The sequence below is a fragment of the Oncorhynchus mykiss genome, chromosome 21 (genome assembly GCF_013265735.2).
Source record: "Oncorhynchus mykiss isolate Arlee chromosome 21, USDA_OmykA_1.1, whole genome shotgun sequence".
Lineage (NCBI taxonomy): Eukaryota > Metazoa > Chordata > Actinopteri > Salmoniformes > Salmonidae > Oncorhynchus > Oncorhynchus mykiss.
The window spans coordinates 24,209,390-24,230,546 of record NC_048585.1 but is presented as its reverse complement, the minus strand read 5'-3'; the positions used below and the strand labels follow the sequence as shown (position 1 = coordinate 24,230,546).

At 42.5% G+C, this 21,157-nt stretch overlaps 1 protein-coding gene across 11 annotated transcripts in view; it reads left to right on the top strand.

Annotated features, from left to right (window-relative positions):
* The window catches only part of LOC110500094 (SET binding factor 1), a 75,506-nt gene that overhangs the window by 36,618 nt on the left and 17,731 nt on the right, over nucleotides 1-21,157 (top strand). For 4 of the 11 annotated variants that reach the window (XM_036957375.1, XM_036957371.1, XM_036957374.1 and 1 more), the window contains 17 exons: nucleotides 3,115-3,144; nucleotides 4,608-4,713; nucleotides 7,319-7,451; nucleotides 7,669-7,792; nucleotides 8,827-8,940; nucleotides 11,678-11,755; nucleotides 12,014-12,127; nucleotides 12,377-12,505; nucleotides 12,603-12,701; nucleotides 15,273-15,483; nucleotides 16,944-17,056; nucleotides 18,795-18,944; nucleotides 19,234-19,302; nucleotides 19,417-19,575; nucleotides 19,758-20,050; nucleotides 20,279-20,451; nucleotides 20,692-20,765. In XM_036957375.1, coding sequence (XP_036813270.1) covers nucleotides 3,115-3,144; nucleotides 4,608-4,713; nucleotides 7,319-7,451; nucleotides 7,669-7,792; nucleotides 8,827-8,940; nucleotides 11,678-11,755; nucleotides 12,014-12,127; nucleotides 12,377-12,505; nucleotides 12,603-12,701; nucleotides 15,273-15,483; nucleotides 16,944-17,056; nucleotides 18,795-18,944; nucleotides 19,234-19,302; nucleotides 19,417-19,575; nucleotides 19,758-20,050; nucleotides 20,279-20,451; nucleotides 20,692-20,765 — 2,169 coding nt within the window. The remainder of the gene's footprint in view (nucleotides 1-3,114; nucleotides 3,145-4,607; nucleotides 4,714-7,318; nucleotides 7,452-7,668; nucleotides 7,793-8,826; nucleotides 8,941-11,677; nucleotides 11,756-12,013; nucleotides 12,128-12,376; nucleotides 12,506-12,602; nucleotides 12,702-15,272; nucleotides 15,484-16,943; nucleotides 17,057-18,794; nucleotides 18,945-19,233; nucleotides 19,303-19,416; nucleotides 19,576-19,757; nucleotides 20,051-20,278; nucleotides 20,452-20,691; nucleotides 20,766-21,157) is intronic. The other 7 variants (XM_036957373.1, XM_036957369.1, XM_036957376.1 and 4 more) reach the window with 5 other exon arrangements.

Here is a 21,157-nt window from a genome sequence, read left to right as displayed (position 1 = left end):
AATGAGCGTTTACACCGAGGCCTGTACTCTGGAGCAGGATCAATGTGGAGGGTCCATCATGGTCTGGGGCGGTGTGTCACAGCATCATCGGACTGAGCTCATTGTCATTGCAGGCAATCTCAACGCTGTGCGTTACAATGAAGACATCTTCCCCCCTCATGTGGTACCCTTCCTGCAGGCTCATCTTGACATGACCCTCCAACATGACAATGCCACCAGCCATACTGCTCGTTCTGTGTGTGATTTCCTGCAAGACAGGAATGTCAGTGTTCTGCCATGGCCAGCGAAGAGCCCGGAACTCAATCCCATTGAGCATGTCTGGGACCTGTTGGATCGGAGGGTGAGGGCTTGGGCCATTCCCCCCCAGAAATGTCTGGGAACTTGCAGGTGCCTTGGTGGAAGTGTGGGGTAACATCTCACAGCAAGAACTCACAAATCTGGTGCAGTCTGTGAGGAGGAGATGCACTGCAGTACTTAATGCAGCTGGTGGCCTCCCCCTTTGTTTGGGACACATTATTCAATTTCTGTTAGTCACATGTCTATGGAACTTGTTCAGTTAATGTCTGTTGTTGAATCTTATGTTCATACAAATATTTACACATGTTAAGTTTGCTGAATATAAACTCAGTTGACAGTGAGAGGACGTTCCTTTTTTTGTTGAGTTTATAACAGTACATGAAAAGCTATGGTAGGTGTTTGTTACGGTGTAATAGCAGGAACTTCTAATCACACATGCCTTTTTATTAGACTCAGGTCTGGACTTGCTAGGACTCTCCCCAGTCATGCCACATCAACCACTGTCATCCCAACATGCATTGCAACATATCCACTTTACTACTGGAACTGGCAATCATCTCAACTGTCAGATACGCACTCCTGGCATACAGAGTAGCAACCTTTAGCCCAAATACTGTACACTGGAATATAAATGAGTCTGATATGGAACCTGCCTGAACGTTTGTGTGTGCGTACATCTGCCCGTCTGTATGAGTGATTGAATAGATAATTGTAAATGACTGTCTGTCTAGTCTCCACAATGTCTTCCCATGAACCAGCCCAAGGACGTTCTGTCAATGGCCCAAGCTCCATCAATAACTTAATTTCCTGAAATATTAACTGTAAAACATTAACTAAGCAAATTTCCCTTTTTAAATTAACTTTACTGAAAATGGTCAATGTTACACAAGTTTAATATTTCAGTCCTCAGTTATTTCATCCCATGGTCATGAACACATCGTCTGACTAATTCACATGTTGGATGTACAGTTGAAGTCGGAGGTTTACATACACCTTAGCCAAATACATTTAAACTCAGTTTTTCACAATTCCTGACATTTAATCCTAGTAAAAAATCCCTGTTTTAGGTCAGTTAGGATCACCACTTTATTTTAAATAAGTGAAATGTCAGAATAATAGTAGAGTGATTTATTTCAGCTTTTATTACTTTCATCACATTCCCAGTGGGTCTGAAGTTTACATACACTCGATTAGTATTTGGTAGCGTTGCCTTTAAATAGTTTACCTTGGGTCAAACGTTTCGGGTAGCCTTCCACAAGCTTCCCACAATTTTGTCCCATTCCTCCTGACAGAGCTAGTGTAACTGAGTCAGGTTTGTAGGCCTCCTTGCTCGCACACGCCTTTTCAGTTCTGCCCACAAATTTTCTATAGGATTGAGGTCAGGGCTTTGTGATGGCCACTCCAATACCTTGATTTTGTTGTCCTTAAGCTATTTTGCCACAACTTTGGAAGTATGCTTGGGGTCATTGTTCAGTTGGAAAACCCATTTGCGACCAAATTTTAACTTCCTGATGGATGTCTTTAAATTATGTGGATATTTCGAAGCAACATCTTTCCTGCCTCATGATACCATCTATTTTGTGAAGTGCACCAGTCCCTTCTGCAGCAAAGCACACCCACAACATGATGCTTCCACCTGCGTGCTTCATGGTTGGGATGGTGTTCTTCGGCTTGCAAGCCTCCCCCCTTTTCCTCCAAACATAATGATGGTCATTATGGCCAAACCATTCTATTTTCGTTTCATCAGACCAAAAGACATTTCTCCACAAAGGTTGATCTTTGTCCCCATGTGCAGTTGGAAACTGTAGTTTGGCTTTTTATGGCAGTTTTGGAGCAGTGGCTTCTTCCTTCCTTAGCGGCCTTTCAGGTTATGTCGATATAGGACTTGTTTTTACTGTGGATATAGATATTTTTGTACCTGTTTCCTCCAGCATCTTCACAAGGTCCTTTGCTGTTGTTCTGGGATCGATTTACACTTTTCACACCAAAGTACGTTCATCTCTAGGAGACAGAACGCGTCTCCTTCCTGAGCGGTATGATGGCTGCCATGGTCCCATGGTGTTTATACTTGCGTACTATTGTTTGTACAGATGAACGTAGCACCTTCAGGCTTTTGGAAATTGGTCCCAAGGTTGAACCAGACTTGTGGAGGTCTACAATGTTTTTTGATTTTCCCATGATATCAAGCAAAGAGGCACTGAGTTTGAAAGTAGGCCTTGAAATACATCCACAGGTACACCTCCAATTGACTCAAATAATGTCAATTAGCCTATCAGAAGCTTCTAAAGCCATGACATTATTTTCTGGAATTTTCCAAGCTGTTTAAAGGCACAGTCAACTTAGTGTATGTAAACTTCTGACCCACTGGAATTGTGATACAGTGAAATAATCTGTCTGTAAACAATTGTTGGAAAAATTACTTGTCATGCACAAAGTAGATGTCCTAAGCGACTTGTCAAAACGATAGTTTATTATCAAGAAATTTGTGGAGTGGTTGAAAAACGAGTTTTAATGACTCCAACCTAAGTGTATGAAAACTTCTGACTTCCACTGTATGTAGCTGTGGATGCTTCCATTTTATTTCCCCTAAGTTGATAGCTGGTTTGACTCTGTGCCTTATGTTCATTTTGCTGCGCACTCATGTCATAATGCCACGCTGTTACCGTCTGAATATATTTGTAATGTTAATGTTTTGTCATTGTTTTGCCATGTTTTTGTTTGGATCCTGTTGTCTCTAATTTGTGTGTTCTCCTATGGTGTATTTCTCTCTCTCTCTCGTTTGTGTGTGTGTGTCTGTGTGTTGCTGGACTTGTGTAGCCGGGCCAGGAGGAGAGAGAGGAGAGCTTGGTACGCCGCCTGACTACTTTATTCTCCTTTCAACCAATCAGCTCCTAGCTTTCCCCAATTCTGTCGGGATTCTCCTATGTCTTTGTAACTCACATACCTCTCTCAGCCCATCCTCCTCTCCTCCTCTGCCAGTCAAAATGGTTTTACCTTGAGAGGTCTGCAATCAAATCACTTTAAGGCTCAATATGTTACCCGATGGCTGATCCTTTTACAATCTGTTATTGGTAGCCTGGAAAAATTCAACGATATCTAATTTGTTGTTGACCAGACGAGTGACTGTGAAATGGTGATCAACAGCTGGGTTACTGTGTTCTCAGTGCTGCTGTTGAGAGCATGAGCTAATGCCAACCTTTCCTTCTAAGCTATACACAGATATACCTGGGCCCTGTATTTTATGTACTTTGAGATGAAGATTTGGCTGCAGTAGATTCCTGCTTCTGGAGTTTATTTTAAACGGCAGTATTTTCGAAGAATTTCTGTACTAAAAATAATTTGCATTCCTACTTGTCAACTGTGGTATACAGCCTCTGTAGGTAGTTCCAGTTGTTTCTGTATATTCTGTTGTATTACTATGTGATGTCTGTCCTCGAGGCTGCTGTGGTTGTGTTTCTTTGTGATGTATTGGATGCCTTCTTTGACCTTGTGCTACCTGTCCTGTATGCAACTTTTTGCAATCTGTCTTCATTTGCAGGCAAGACTCACTGTGCTAATCATGCTGTGCAAATTATGCCTTAATTCATGTCGGCTAACAGGCTTTTTCGGTCTTGCAAATACTTAAAAATCCAAAACAGTCATTGAAATTTCATGCAACATAAAGATCACACTTACAAATGATGGCAATTTAAATCTTACACCAACTACTACAACTCTCTTGAGCTATACATGTAATGTATGTGCTGCAATGTGAAGTTTACATGGCTAAGATCAGATGTTTCATGAATGTTACAATCAACAACAAAAATCATTGTCTTTCACTTTCCTTCTGCGTCACATGGCCGTAAGAGCTATCCCGTAACACTAAACGAATAAGACACTAAACCAATAAGACATTTCAAATGGTAAGACCCCCTGAAATCCTTCAAACGTATGAACTCTGCCCTTTCCATACTCAAAACACAATGGAAATCTTTCTGTATGGACAATCTGGCATGTCATTGATATTTGACTCCCATAAAGGCTCATTAAATATAGTGGGCTGATTGAGTCTGTGGTAAGGCCCATTTCTATGGGTTTCTCAGTTCAGCATAGGTCAGTTCTCTCATGTTCAGCTGTGAATGGCTGGTTACTGTGGAGTTCTAATGTACCTGCTAAACCCCTGTGATTCTCCCCATCTGATTTCTCCTCTCCTCGATACCTCTGTGATTGTGCTGATTGTTGCTGATCCCTTTTTTTTCCAAGGAAGGGCGTTCACATGATCTGTTCTCTTTTTCCATGCGTCCCTCTTTCTCTCTTTGTCTCTCTAGAGGACTATAACATTGGGTGCGGGCGATCGACAGGTCATCCAGACTCCTATCAACGACTCCCTCCCTGTCAGCGGCAGCAGCGTAGCCCATCTCTTTAGACAGCTTGGTACGGCAAATCACGGTGCAGTTTATTCAGCCCTGGACCGATGGGGCACTTTTATGATCAGTGATATGGACCAATCAAAGTCCAATGTTCCTTTGAGAGAAGACCTTCCGCAATTGTTGAATTTCTTAATGAACGCAAATCACAGGCCTATATTTGATATGAGTTAGGGGACAAGGCAAAAGTGTGTGTGTATATCTCTATACTACCATTGAAAAGTTTGGGGTCACTTAGAAATGTCCTTGTTTTTGAAAAAAAAAAACAATTTTTTTTGGCTATTAAAATAACATCAAATTGATCAGAAATACAGTGTAGACATTGTTAATGTTGTAAATGACTATTGTAGCTAGAAACGGCAGATAAAAAAAATAAAATAAAAATGGGAGGTCCATTATCAGCAACCATCACTCCTGTGTTCCAATGGCATGTTGTGTTAGCTAATTCAAGTTTATCATTTTATAAGGCTAATTGATCATTAGAAAACCCTTTTGCAATTATTTTATCACAGCTGAAAACTGTGGTGCTGATTTAAAGAAGCAATAAAACTGGCCTTTAGACTAGTTGAGTATCTGGAGCATCAACGTTTGTGGGTTCAATTACAGGCTCAAAATGTCGGGAAACCAAATAATTTCTTCTGAAACTTGTCAGTCTATTCTTGTTCTGAGAAATTAAGGCTATTGAAATGAACGCTATTCCATGCGAGAAATGACCAAGAAACTGAAGATCTCGTACAGCGCTGTGTACCACTCCCTTCACAGAACAGCTCAAACGGTCTCTAATCAGAATAGAAAGAGTGGGAGGCCCCGATGCATAACTGAGTTAGAGGACAAGTACATTCGTGTCTTGTTTTAGAAACAGACACCTCACAAGTCCTCAACTGACAGCTTCATTAAATAGTACCCGCAAAACACCAGTCTCAATGCAGTGAAGAGGCGACTTCGTGATGCTGGCCTTCTCGGCAGAGTTGCAAAGAAAAAGCCATATCTCAGACTGGCTAATAAAAATAAAAGATTAAGATGTGCACATTTTTCATTTATTTTACCTTTATTTAACTAGGCAAGTCAGTTAAGAACAAATTCTTATTTTCAATGACGGCCTAGGAACAGTGGGTTTGTACCTTGTCAGCTCGGGGGTTTGAACTTGAAACCTTCCGGTTACTAGTCCAACGCTCTAACCACTAGGCTACCCTGGACAGAGGAGCTCTGCCAGCATCCTGGAGTCGCCTCTTCACTGTTGCCAGTTCCAGCTACAATAGTCATTTACAGCGGATCAATTTGATGTTATTTTAATGGACAAAAGCACATTTTTTCTTTCAAAAACAAGGACATTTCTAAGTGACCCTAAATTATATATATATATACATACATTACAGCCTCATTCAAAAATGTATTTAATCGTTTTTCCCCCTCATCAATCTACACACAATACCCCATAATGACACAACAAAAACAGCTTTTCAGAAATTTTGTCCAAAAAATATACATTTTTGCACATGTATAAAAATAAAAACCTGAAATACCACATTTTACATAAGTATTCAGTCCCTTTAATCAGTACTTTGTTGAAGCAACTTTGGCAGCGATTACAGCCTCAAGTCTTCTTGGGAATGACACTACAAGCTTGGCACACCTGTATTTGGGGAGTTTCTCCCATTCTTCTCTGTAGATCCTCTCAAGCTCTGTCCGGTTGGATGGGGAGTGTCACTGCACAGCTATTTTCACGTCTCTCCTGAGATGTTCGTCCGGGCTCTGGCTGGGCCACTCAAGGACATTCAGAGACTTGTCCCGAAGCCACTCCTGCGATGTCTTTGCTGTCTCCTTAGGGTCGTTGTCCTGTTGGAAGGTTGACCTTTGCCCCAGTCTGAGATCCTGAGCGCTCTGGAGCAGGTTTTCATCAAGGATCTCTCTGTACTTTGCTCCGTTCATCTTTGCCTCTATCCTGACTTGTCTCCCAGTCCCTGCCGCTGAAAAACATGATGCTGCCACCCATGCTTCACCGAAGGGATGGTGCCAGGTTTCCTGCAGACGTGACGCTTGCCATTGAGGCCAAAGAGTTCAATCTTGGTTTCATCAGACCAGAGAATCTTGTTTCTCATGGTCAGAGTTCTTTAGGTGCCTTTTTGCAAACTCCAAGCGGGCTGTCATGTGCCGTTTTTCCTGAGGAGTGGCTTATGTCTGGCCAGTCTACTATAAAGGCCTTATTGGTGAGGTGCTACAGAGACGGTTGTCCTTCTGGAAGGTTCTCCCATCTCCACAGAGGAACTCTGGAGCTCTGTCAGTGACCATCACCAAGTTGTAGAAACCTCTCAAGGATGATCAATGGAAACAAGATGCGCCTGAGCTCAATTTTGAGTCTCATAGCAAAGGGTGTGAATTCTTGTGTAAATAAGGTATTTCAGTTTTTTATTTGGTATAAATTATCAAAACATTTGAACAACCTGTTTTTGCTTGGTCATTTTGGGGTATTGTGTGTGTGTGTATATATCAGTCTTTATGCCTGCATGTTTGATAATTTGTTCGAAGATACATTTGATCTTTACAATCCACGCAGTCGGTCTTTCCCTGCAGGTGAAGTGAATACTGTACTTCTGTTATGTTGTTGCTCTCAGGTATAGTGAACGTCCTGTATCTGTTCTGTGCTGCTCTGACGGAACACAAAATCCTGTTCCTGTCCAGCAGCTACCAGAGACTAACAGACGCCTGCAGAGCACTACTGGCCATCATGTTCCCCCTCAAATACAGGTGTGTGTGCGTGTTAGCGTGCGTGCGTGCCTGCGTGTGTGTGTTATTCATTGTAAAATAGGGTCATAGATGTCTTTTTAAATAGGGAGTTTACAGGGATTTGATTAATACGATATTGGTCTGTTTGGGGAATTTTATGATTTCCTCACACTTATCATATCATCTCCTAATCTGATTGCTTGTAAATCTGTTGTCCTCTTGTTTTCCCTCCCGTCAGTTTTACGTACGTCCCCATCCTGCCGGGAAAACTCCTGGAGGTGCTGAGCACGCCCACGCCTTTCATCATCGGGGTCAATTCTTTCTTCCGTTCCGAGACCCAGGAACTGGTGGGTAGCATGACCGTATGTTCCAATCTACAATACTTCTTTTGATTTATTTTCTATGTGATGTTTATATATTCCGTCAGTGTATGCTTTTGTAAAGCCTATCTGCCAGTAAAGACTGTCTTCATTCTGTGTTGCCCCCCCCATACTTTGACAGCATGTAGTACTATCTTGATTACTAGATATGTGTTTGTCAGTTCTCTGGCCTTCCTTCCTTATCTATAATTAATCTCACTCAACAACCCAGACCTGCTGTATTTTAGCCATCTGAAACCTCTTTTAGCTTAAATATCTCGCAGTACTAACACAACGGTCTTTGTAACCAATGCCAAGGCACATTCGCAATATACCTGACGCGTAAATTAAATATCTTCATTCTATATTCAGTGGCATGTTGGATGACTTTGAAAGTGTTTCCTTTGTTATTAAGGACAAACTAATGATTAAGATGAATAATACTAATAATACATTTATTTTGTATATCGCTTTTCATTAGTTATCTCAAAGCTCTGAGGAAAAAATAATACAAAAGGATATTCAAAAAAAATAAGGTACATTTTTAGAATGAAGGCAGGTAAAATAGCAGTAGTGGGCTAGGCACTAAATACATTTCAGATTGGGACTAGGACTATGAAAAGACAGCCATTTTAGTGTCATGTTTCTGAGGTCTAGGTTAGGGTGCGTCAAACTACGTGGTCCCTCGCCATGCTTTGTTATGTAATGACTTTAACAACAGACCGCCTGTCTGTATAATATAGTATACGATACAGTCACATGGCTCTGATAGCTCGATTTGATCATGGAGTGTAAGGGGTGAGAGGTTATCGCTTCTCACCCCTTAAAATGTACCCAGTAAAAGGTACATTTCACTGCTGCAGTAGGTAAAGTTCTGTAATGAACAGCTGTTGACAAGCCTTTGTCTGGCTCTGTCAGTCACTACTGTTATCAATCAGCACACTTAGCCTCATGTACAGTTTACAGTACAGTGATCTCTTGCAAGATCAATCAAAGATATCGTACTGACTGGGCCATCCGTGTGTGTTGTTCTACAGTTGGACGTGATCATCGCTGACCTGGACGGAGGCACAGTGACCATCCCGGAGTGTGTCCACATCTCCCTGCTCCCCGACCCCCTCTTGCAGCAGACCCAGACCGCTCTCTCCATGGTAACTACCATGACGACAACACTCACACCCCACCACAACACCCTTCAGACTTCTACACCTTCACTTCATACAGCTACATCAGTCACCAATACCAGTACAGCACGTTAACCCAACACAGGGACTCCCACTATGCATTACCCTGAACCATGTACAGCTATAGTGGTTTAAGCACAGCATCACATTAAGATGTTGATTTACTACTTCTGAACCAACTCCTTTTCTAAATAAGATCAAGTTCCTTATTGTAATCAAGCTTCTCACTGCCAGCACAATCTGGAAATTCCTCTTGTTCAGATAAGATCCATGTTATGTAAAACTAATCTGATTTCCTGACTGGTCCTGCCTATCGTTGGTATCTGCCGGCTGTCTTAAGCATTTGTTCCTATGTGGAGTAGAGGCGAGCCATGCCATAGCTTTCCCATCAATAGCTACAACAAACAAATGGTGGCAGAATTTATTTATTGAATGATTCTCGTTGATATTGTATGCAATCATATGTTTGTGGGAAATTACTTTGATCACAATCTTAAATTCTAATTGTAAGAGATTGGCACTACCATTACACACCCCTATAAAACAATATCATATTTTACAATATTGAAATTACCCATGAGTCACATCTATAAAAACAATACAGTCTTGAACTGTTCATGAGGATATGTCCGTTTTTAGTTTCACAATTGGTGTGAGTTGCCACGTGCTGAGTTTACTGTAATGTGCAGAGTTTACTGTAATACACAGTAGTCCGATAAAGAATTATGAAATGTATCTTCCCATTTTCAATGAATGAAATTATTCTGCAGCCAAAAGAGGAGTTTTTTTGTTTGCCTGTATGACATTGGCATTGATTCCCACAGCCCAAACAGTGTGTGTTTGTGTTATCAGAGTTAGACCAGAGGGAGAAGATGAATTATAGAATCTGACATGCAGTCCCACATGATAAATATTTAGGAACATATTATTCCCTAGATGTAATTGTCTTCCTCCCCTCATTTCTTTATCAGGATTTGAGTCAAGTTGTATGTTTTAATATGAAGGAACATTTGATATGGACTTGGCGTAGATTGCTCAGAATATTGCCAAACAGACATTGCTCGGGACTTCTCAAAATGCGTACTTCATTAGTTTTTTGGCACATTTCTTAACTGTTTTAAATTAATTCCAATTTGGGTTGTTTTCTGACACATGTCCGTGGTGAATTATATCTTAGTACATGTGACAGTATACAGTGTTTATGCTTTTGTAACTCTCCAAGGCTGTCTGTCTGAGACCAATGGGGTTTATATCAGGCCGGTCTCTATGATCTCTATTGGCTGGAGGGCATGAAACATGAGCCATACTCAATCTGCACGGTTACTAGCCAATTTGTTACGGCTAGACTGAACAGGAGAAGAGGGAGGGAGGGTAAGAGAGAATGAGACTGGGTTAGGCTGTTATTGTGTTCTCTCGGTCAGAGGTACATTGAAAAGGACCTGCTCCTAAACCGGTATACTTTTCCATTGTCCGTCATTACCATGTTTAAACATTTCTTGGTGTTTGATGAACAACACAGTAGAAAGAGCTAGGTACCAGCTAATACCTGCTCTGGTAAGTAATAGGGACTGTAAAATTGTTCCATCTCAGAACAACCGGTCCTCTGATGGGACCTGACCATTCTACAATACAATATACAGGCCTCTCCCTCTTCCCCCTGTTCTTTCCTCCTTTCTTCCCCCTGTCTCCCTCTGTACTAACCTGTGTGGGCCATAGACTTGTAGTGCTGGCCCGGTGACCCTGCATGGCTGGAATGAGACCAGAGCCCGATAATGCAGGGAGAATTTCACTGGAAGTGCTAGTCCTCTGTGTCCTGAGTCAATAAAACACTTTGCGTTCATGTGACATGTATGCACACATGCTTCCTTCCATAACCAATGAAGCACATTGTGAGTGTGTGTGATCGTGGGGTCCATTTCACCCTGCATTTGTCTGTCTGCACTGTCAGTCTGTGCGGCTCCAGCCCCAGGACCCATGGCCCTGTCAGTCTGGATGGGGTCTGTCCTACGTTGTCAGGGAGGGACACATTTCCCCAGTCCCAGCCTCCGCCTCCCAGCTGGCTCACGTAACATAACAGGCCTGAGTCTAAGTGACCTTCACAGAGAGGATAATTGCCGAGCGTGAAAAGCTATAGCTTTTGCAACTGGAGGGATAATTAATTTGTTTAATCATCTGGAAAAGTTATGTGGGTGGTGGGGGTTGGTGGAGTGCAGTGTGTGTGTGGGGGTTGGTGGGGTACAGTGTGTGTGTGGAGGCGGGTGGTGGGTGTAGGTTGTTGCTGTGATGCGTCTAGAGATAGTTGGGCAGCAACCGTTAGGTGTGGGCTTATCTAGGTACTCTGCTGCTCTCAGCGATTAGCTGAATTTATTCACATCACCATCCCCAAATATAAATAGGACTGTGAATAGGAGCTGCTGCAGCTAATTTAGTTAATGGGTGTTTGCTGCTTAGTCTAAAGCCACATGTCTCATTTATGAGAGGGGCTTCCTAGAATTCTCATCTTCTTAAAAGCTTCTGACCGCATATTGTAATTTATGGTACCCGATGAAGCAGTGTCCGAAAGCCAAAATATAGCAGCAGCTGCTGTAGGATTTATGTACTGAATAATATTGATGAACTGAACGGATGTAATGAGAAGACTGTTAGATTATATTTCTGTCCATGTTATTGTAATGTGATTCCTGCCATCTTGTTGCGTTTGTAGGTGTTGGACCCAGAGCTGGAGATAGCTGACCATGCCTTCCCCCCTTCCTCCACACAACCCTCCACACTCAAGATTCAGGTAATGTAGAGCCCTTCCATCCTCGGTGGAAGATGTGTTTGGAAAAAGTATGAATAAAATTGCACTCACTACTGTAAGTCGCTCTGGATAAGAACGTCTGCTAAATTACTCAAATGTAAATGTGAGAAAGTCTCTGTCCCTTTGTTTGGGGCAATGCTGCAGCAAGGTCTCTGGATTTCTGAGCTTTCTCAGGCTTACTGTCCAGCTGTCCCATACTTACCCCTCAGTATGTTATAATTCCCTGTCTGTGTGTTGCAGGATAAGGAGATCCGGGCGGTGTTTCTGTGGCTGTTCGGCCAGCTGTTCCATGGCTATCGCTGGTGTTTGCACATCATCCGGATCCACCCTGAACCAGTCATCCGCTTCCATAAGGTACACATCACCTTCTATCTCTCTGAACTTTATTCCTAAGGTGATATATTACATTGTGTTCATACAAGCCTGCAACTAACTACGATCTTTATGAACACAATGGAATATATCACTTTAATGTCTGCCTGGAGGAGAAAAACATTTAGCTCTAAACAGACCTGCGAACTGTCTGTTTTGAGTCTAACACTTAGAGAGGAAGAGTGGAACAAGAATCTCAGGCTTGATGAGAGTGTGTGTGTGTTCCTCCAGGCTGCGTTCCTGGGCCAGAGGGCTCTGACTGAGGATGACTTCTTGATGAAGGTTTTGGACGGTATGGCGTTCGCTGGGTTCATATCGGAGAGAGGGCCACCTTACAGACCCACAGACCTGTTCGACGACGTGAGTATCCCCACACACACACACACCTTCCCAATCAGTGGTAAAGATGTGAAGGATAAAGCATTCTAACTTCATGTTTTTCTTTTCCTGTGGACAGCTGATCGCCAATCAGGTGGAGCGTATTCGCCAGGAGGAGTGCAGTCCTCACAAAGTCATGAACCATATCAAGGAGCTAGCCGAGCAGCTTTTCAAAAACGTATGTTGTCCATAAAAAAAATGAAAAACATGTTTATTGATTTTATTTACAGATGCAGGATCATGATTTTATCACCCTTTTGTTGCTGAGAAATTATGTTGATGAGCTTCGTGATTTATGTAAAATTCAATGAAAACCCAAACAAACGTGGTTATTTTAACAGTATAGGCCGATTTTCACGCCAGCATGGTCCAGAAATATTTTTGGTATCACAGATAGTTTGTTTTGAAAATCATGATGAAAGTAGCTGTTTTAGACCCTTTTTAGACCTAAACATAGCTCCTGTAAGACCCTACGATCCGTGAACTGTACATGGAAAAGATAACATCTCGGTGTCATTATACTCCTTATAGTGTGCTCTAAAATATGGGGTATGTCTTGATTCTGAATTATTTTTTATTTTTTTAAAAAATTTATTCAACATTAAAACTTCTGTTCATATCTCAAAAGTATCCTTTTTGATTTTGTTTATTTTAAGACATTGCTTGGAACTATACTCTTAAAACACAGCAAGTTTCCAGTGTGGTGTCTCTGCTGCTTTTGAAGAAATGATCCATTCAGGTAATGTAGAGCCCTTCCATCCTCGGTGGAAGATGTTTGGAAAAAGTATGAATAAAATTGCACTCACTACTGTAAGTCGCTCCGGATAAGAACGTCTGCTAAATTACTCAAATGTAAATGTGAGAAATTCTCTGTCCCTTTGTTTGGGGCAATGCTGCAGCAAGGTCTCTGGATTTCTGAGCTTTCTCAGGCTTACTGTCCAGCTGTCCCATACTTACCCCTCAGTATGTTATAATTCCCTGTCTGTGACAGACCCTTTTGATTGTCATAAAAGGTCATTAACCAATCACAGCCTCATGTAGGATTGCACGTTTAGCAAATCACCAGCAGAAGGAATTCCCTTTGAATTCATTTTCCCATTCATTGTGTTGGTGGTGCTCATAAAATGTTTCAGAACTTTAAAAGTAGCAGAGAGCCCACTCTGGAAATTTGATATGCTTGTAGACAATATTCCCTCTATGCTCCGGTCGTGCGCAGGTGCGCAGCTCCCCGGGACTGCCGTGCAGAAGAAATATCAGCTTGCGCAGAGAAGCACGAGATTGAACTTCAGTCAACTTGCTTTTTCCCTTTTAGTTAACACGATCAACAAGTCAGGCCCATACTCCACACACAGACTGGTGCGCCATAACCAATCAGAGCTGCAGTATCCCTATATGCAAATAGATCATTGCCATATATGGATCTGTGCTTTTCCCTTTTAACTGGACTGTGTTTACAGCATGAGTGATTGTGTGCAGATATGCTTGTTTTGCATTTGTCCTGGTGTGTACATTTGTTCATATTCTTGGCTATTAAGTGAGTTATTAGCACATTTCTAGTCAGCAATGGGGGAGTGGTTGCTTCTGACAAGAGCACATAATGTGTGCATTTCTAGCCATCTTTGAAAAGCAAGTCAGGTGAAGAGCTTTTTTTCTGTCTTAAAGGGGCAGTGTTGTATTTTGAGACAGGCTTGAATTAGCTAAGGCAGAGGGTAGTATAATTTGTCTTATTCTGTGTAATAATGGTATGGGAATAATAATACATTTTATTTTGTATCAAACACAACATTTTCAGTCACCTCCTTGTCTGAAGGACAAGTGGATAAACAGGTTAATGGAAATCCCTACATGTTTTTATTTTATTTTTAAGTCTCATAGAATTTAGGCCTATGTTGAACACCACACATTAGCTGCTATTGTTGGCTGAATGATAGAACAGCTATTGCCATGTTAAAATGTTATGGGATGCATTTTCTCCATAGTTTTTTATGGTAGACCACTCTGATAGGCCTACATATGATCAAATAGCCACAGAAGCTTACTTGGCCACTTTTAAAACGGTAACTTAAAGCCGGTACAGCCGCAGTGTTCACAGTAAACGCGCACCAGAAGTTGCACAGAATTTACACAACGTTTGCACTCAGCAGACCTGAAATTTGTTCAGTGCCTAATTTTTTGGGAGGTAAAATTGCTTGTAGAGTAAATTGTTTAAAACAATGTCTAAAAATGTTGAATGAATTGATGTGTAAAATTGTATTTCAGAAAGTATCGATATTCCATATTTTAGAGAACACTATAAGGAGTATAATGACACCAAGAGGTTATCTGTATCATGTACAGTTCACGGATCATTGGGTCTTACAGGGGAGGCATTTACAGGTCTAAAAAGGGACTGAAATGTTGGCTTTCATTATTTTCTCAAAATGGTTTGTTACAATGTACAAAGAGTATCAACCATCCTTCCTCCCAATAAAGTTTCTATGAACTATTTTTGGGCCATGCTGACATGGAATAGTCCTATTGCATTTTTCATGTAGCCTATTTTTGGCCAGCTAATAGCCTAACCACCGATGAAGTAACATTATGGACTAAGCGTTCAAATCCTGTTGCTGTGACAATTAAGGTCAAATTAAGATCCTCCATCTGTATGTAATGTAGTAACTAAAATTACAGGCGGCCACTTACCTCTTTTCTTTGCCCTTTCTCCCCCTACACCTTTATGGTCGCTCACCTTTTATTCTCCCCCCATCAGGAGAACCCATACCCTGTCGTGGCCATGCATAAGGTGCAGCGGCCAGCTGAGAGCCCTGGTCACAATGACCCCAAGAACTTGGCCATCTTCCCTCCGCTGGATGACGTCACAGTCCAGCTCTTCATCGACCACGCCGCCGCCAAGCTCAAGACCGCCCCGCCCGTGGTCAGGGCCGAGCTCAATGGCATGGTGCCCTCCGGACCCCCACTGGGTGAGTGTGCCAGGCTGGGTGGGAAAGACTGAGTGGAGGGGATAGTGTGGGCTGAGGGGTAGAGCACTCTTGACCCAAACTGCTACAGACCTATATCTATCCTAGCCTGCCTTTCTAAAGTCTTCGAAAGCCAAGTCAACAAACAGATTACCGACCATTTAGAATCTCACCATTCCCTCTCTGCTATGAAATCTGGTTACAGAGCTGGTCATGGGTGCACCTTAGCCACGCTCAAGGTCCTAAACGATATCTTAACCGCCATCGCTAAGAAACATTACTGTGCAGCCGTATTCATTGATCTGGCCAAGGCTTTCGACTCTGTCAATCACCACATCCTCATCGGCAGACTCGACAGCCTTGTAGCACGCGCTCCAGCAGGTATATCTCTCTGGTCACCCCCAAAACCAATTATTTCTTTGGCCGCCTCTCCTTCCAGTTCTCTGCTGCCAATGACTGGAATGAACTACAAAAATCTCTGAAACTGGAAACACTTATCTCCCTCACTAGCTTTAAGCACCATCTGTCAGAGCAGCTCACAGATTACTGCACCTGCACATAGCCCACCTATAATTTAGCCCAAACAACTACCTCTTTCCCTACTGTATTTATTTGATTTATTTTGCTCCTTTGCACCCCATTATTTGTATTTCTACTTTGCACATTCTTCCACTGCAAATCTACCATTCCAGCGTTTTACTTGCTATATTGTATTTACTTTGCCACCATGGCCTTTTTTTGTCTTTACCTCCCTTATCTCACCTAATTTGTTCACATCGTATGTAGACTTGTTTCTACTGTATTATTGACTGTATGTTTGTTTTACTCCATGTGTAACTCTGTGTCGTTGTATGTGTCGAACTGCTTTGGTTTTATCTTGGCCAGGTCGCAATTGTAAATGAGAACTTGTTCTTAACTTGCCTACCTAGTTAAATAAAGGTGAAATAAATAAATAAAATAAAATAGGCATGAGATGGTGCAATTTAAGTAGTGGAGTGAATGGATGGTTGAAAGACTGATGCAGACATTCCTATTGGGTTGTGGGTTAGAAGTTAGCAGAGATGCCAAAATGAGATTGTCTGATGGATTGGCTTGATGTCTGGTGTAAAGAGGCTGATACAGGCCACCCGACAAGCCTCCAGACAGTCCACTGTGTTAGATGGGTCACATAGGATGACCTCTATCTCTCAGCATGGGTTTAATTGAGCTGGATTCAGTGGAGCTTCAGCGTAGACTGAGTGTGCCGGGTTCACCCGACAGTCTTCCAGTCCACCCGACAGTCTTCCAGTCCACCCGACAGTCTTCCAGTCCACCCGACAGTCCTCCAGTCCACCCGACAGTCCACTGTGTTTGGACGACCTCTGTGTGACCCATCCATCTCTCAGCATGGGTTTAATTGAGCTGGATTCAGTGTAGACTAATGAGTGTGATGTAATAATCGCTGATTTGTGGTGTTCCTCCAGGAGACATTGTGGACAGGCATGGTCATGTCCTGGCTAACAGCGCTCGCAGGCTGGAGGTGGTCAGGAACTGCATTACCTACATATTTGACAACAAGATGCTGGAGGCCAAGAAGGTGAGAGACAAGGCCACAACAGCATCTCCATGCTCGGCCATTTTAGAATGATAAAAGTTGTTTTAAACGTTTAACAATTTATAGCTGATTCATAGTAAAGGTCGACTGATTAATTGGAATGGCCGACTAATTAGGGCCGATTTTTAAGTTTTCATAACAATCGGTAATCTGCATTTTTGGACACCGATCATGGCCGATTACATTGCACTCCACGAGGAGACTGCGTGGCAGGCTGACTACCTGTTATGCGAGTTCCGCAAGGAGCCACGGTAAGGTGCTAGCTAGCATTAAACATATCTTATAAAAAACAATCAATCTTAACAAAATCACTAGTTAACTACACATGGTTGATGATATCACTAGTTTATCTAGCTTGTCCTGCGTTGCATATAATCGATGCGGTTCCTGTTAATTTATCATTGAATCACAGCCTACTTTGCCAAACGGGGGATGATTTTAACAAAAGCGAATTTGTGAAAAAAGCACAATCGTTGCACGAATGTACCCAACCATAAACATCAATGCCCCTTAAAATCAATACACAGAAGTATATATTTTTTTAAACCTGCATATTTAGCTAAAAGAAATTCATGTTAGCAGGCAATATTAAACTATGGAAATTGTCACTTCTCTTGCGTTCATTTAATGCAGAGTCAGGGTATATGCTACAGTTTGGGGCGCCTGGCTCGTTGCGAACTCATTTGCCAGAATTTTAAGTAATTATGACATAACATTGAAGGTTGTGCAATGTAACAGCAATATTTAGACTTTTAGATGGCACCCGTTAGATTAAAATACGTAACGGTTCCGTATTTCACTGAAAGAATAAACGTTTTGTTTTCAAAATGATAGTTTCCGGATTCGACCATATTAATGACCTAAGGCTCGTATAACTGTGTTATTATATTATAATTAAGTCTGTGATTTGATAGAGCAGTCTGACTGAGCGGTGGTAGGCAGCAGCAGGCTCATAAGCATTAATTCAAACAGCACTTTGCTGTGTTTGCCAGCAGCTCTTCGCAATGCTTCAAGCATTGCGCTGTTTATGACTTCAAGCCTATCAACTCCAGAGATTAGGCTGGCAATACTAAAGTACCTATTAGAACATCCAATTGTCAAAGGTATATGAAATACAAATACTCTCTATAGAGAGAAATAGTCCTATAATAACTACAACCTAAACTTCTAACCAGGGAATATTGAAGACTCATGTTAAAAGGAACTAGCTTTCATATGTTCTCATGTTCTGAGCAAGGAACTTTAACATGAGCTTTTTTACATGGCACATATTGTGCTTTTACTTTCTTCTCCAACACTTTGTTTTTACATTATTTAAACCAAATTGAACATGTTTCATTATTTATTTGAGACTAAATTGATTTTATTTGTATTATATTAAGTTAAAATAAGTTCATTCAGTATTGTTGTAATTGTCATTATTACAAATATATATATATATATATATATATAAAAAACGGCCGACTCAATCGGTATCAGCTTTTTTTTTTGGTCCTCCAATAATCGGTATCGGCGATGAAAAATCATAATCGGTCAACCTCTAATTCATAGCTAGTTTAGAGGTTTGACCTACATGATAGTCTAGTGACTTCATCTTTTGAAAACATAATTTTGCTTTTATTAAAAAAAATTAAGTTCCTGCACATGACACCTAACCATAAATATCTTCCTAAAGTTGCCATCTCCTAATATTGTTGTCCTGTGTCTGCTTCCCCCCCAGCTGATGCCAGCAGTACTGCGGGCGCTGAAGGGCCGGGCGGCCAGGGTGTGTCTGACCCAGGAGCTCAACCAGCACGTCCTGCAGAACCGAGCTGTGCTGGACGACCAGCAGTTTGACTACATCGTCCGCATGATGAACTGCACCTTACAGGTACATGCCGACGCCACAAAAATGTCTCTCTCTTCTACACAAAGTTCTATTGTAGACCGCAGCACACAGTTGGGTTCAGTACATAGAACGGCTGTATTGAAGGAGTTCTGAAAGCAATAACTTTAACTCCTTGGGACTTTTTCAAAACAGTGCCATGCTAGCTATTTTTACACTGCGATGGAGGCCTTTATATTTTCATAAGATCATACACTGAATAATGGAGCCTAATCGGTGGCGTTTGCATGACTGACATTGTATGGCGATGTTGACCTCTTACTCTCCTACTCAGGACTGCTCCCACATGGATGAACACGGTATTGCTGCCATCCTCCTTCCCCTGGTCACGGCCTTCTGCAGAGTAAGTCACAAAAACAAGCCATCCTTATTCAACACAAACATCATTGTCCTCGTATCTTTTAAAGTGGTCTGTTTCTAAAGCTTCTGTGTGGCCTTGTGTGTTTGTGTCTGGCAGAAACTAGGCGCGGGCATCACCCAGTTTGCCTACAGCTGTGTGCAGGAGCACATGGTGTGGACTAACATGCAGTTCTGGGAGGCCATGTTCTACAGTGATGTCCAGAACCACATCAGAGCCCTGTATCTGGAGGCAGACGGGGGGGAGCAGTCCGTCGCTGTAAGAACGGACCCTACAATTACACAACAAGCAGGACCTTGTTTAAGCTAATGCTCCTGTATATTAGCATCAAACACAGCAATAAAAACATAACCGAGGCCTTTTCTTTGATAATAGTACTTAATCCTTGGAGTACATCCTTACATTGACCCCATCTGATCTTCCCCCTTCCACCCCCCCAGTCTCACGGTCAGCAGGAGTCTGGTCCAGCAGCGGGAGGTCAGGAGCTGCTGGGTGCTCTGGAGCTGGCGTCAGAGCAGAGCAGGCTGTGGCCCACGCTCAGCAAGGAGCAGCAGAGTGAGCGCGTGCAGAAAGAGGAGAGCACAGTGTTCAGCCAGGCCATCCACTACGCCAACCGCATGTCCTACCTGCTGCTGCCCCTGGACACCAGCAAGAACCGCCTGCTCAACAGGTCCGGGATAGGGGATGTGGAGAGTGTTAGCAACAGCTACGTCACCAACAGGTACACCAACAGGTGGGGGACGCGCGCACACACAAAAACACACTCGACAACAGACAGACTAACACACCCAACAGCTTCATCACTAACAGACCTGTTAAAAACAGCTTGTCAAACAGTGGGCAGCTTTGTAACATCTTACAGTGGAACCAGCAACAAACTTATGCCAAGCGATACGACTTTAACTTTGAAGTTCAAGCTCATAATGGTCGTTCCTAAGATGCCTTTGTTGTTTTTATTTAGCATTGCTGGCAGCATGGCGGAGAGCTACGACACAGAGAGCGGCTTTGAGGACGCTGAGAGCTCTGACGTGGCCAACTCTGTGGTGCGATTTATCAACCGCTTCGTAGACAAAGTGTGTAATGAGAGTGGGGTGACCAACGAGCACCTCAAGGCACTACACACCATGATACCAGGTAGGAATCTCCATTTTGTGTTTTCGGTGCTCATGTTGTGAACTTTCCTTGACAGATCAGGGTTGTATTCATTAGGCACTAAATGGAAGAAAACGGACTGATGGGGAGGGATTCCCTGAACTTGTCCAATAAGAAACACTTGTTTTAGTTTTCCTTTGCAAAGCGTTTTGCTACTGTGTTCCCTAATGAATATGACTCAGGTTTTCTAGAGTTCATATTGCCTCCTGTGTTGTTCCACAGACATCGTTCAGATGCACATCGAGACGCTAGATGCAGTCCACAGGGAGAGTAAGCGACTGCCACCGATCCAAAAGGTAACCAATTCCTTATTTTACATTACGCTGGAAAAAAGCCACGCAGATCCCCGCCCCAGGCCAGCCCCGCTCAACCCCCTCTCCACCAATCCCTGCTCAGTGTCACAGTGCCACGCCCACGGCAGGTACGTCTGTCCCAGCGACAGCACCATGTGTGACTCACACTACTACGCCTGAGCCGTGCATGCTGGGTTGATGTAGTTCCCCTCTCAGAAGCCGGGGTCACGTTCATTTGGAACTAAAATGGGAGAAAATGTTTTGAAAACGAGGTACTACCTAACTTTGTCCAATACGAACAAGAATGTGGATTTCCTGTTTCAGTACATTTTCTCCCATTGGTGCCTACTGAATGTGGACTTGGAAGACGACTACAGCCCGAGCAGTGCATGCTG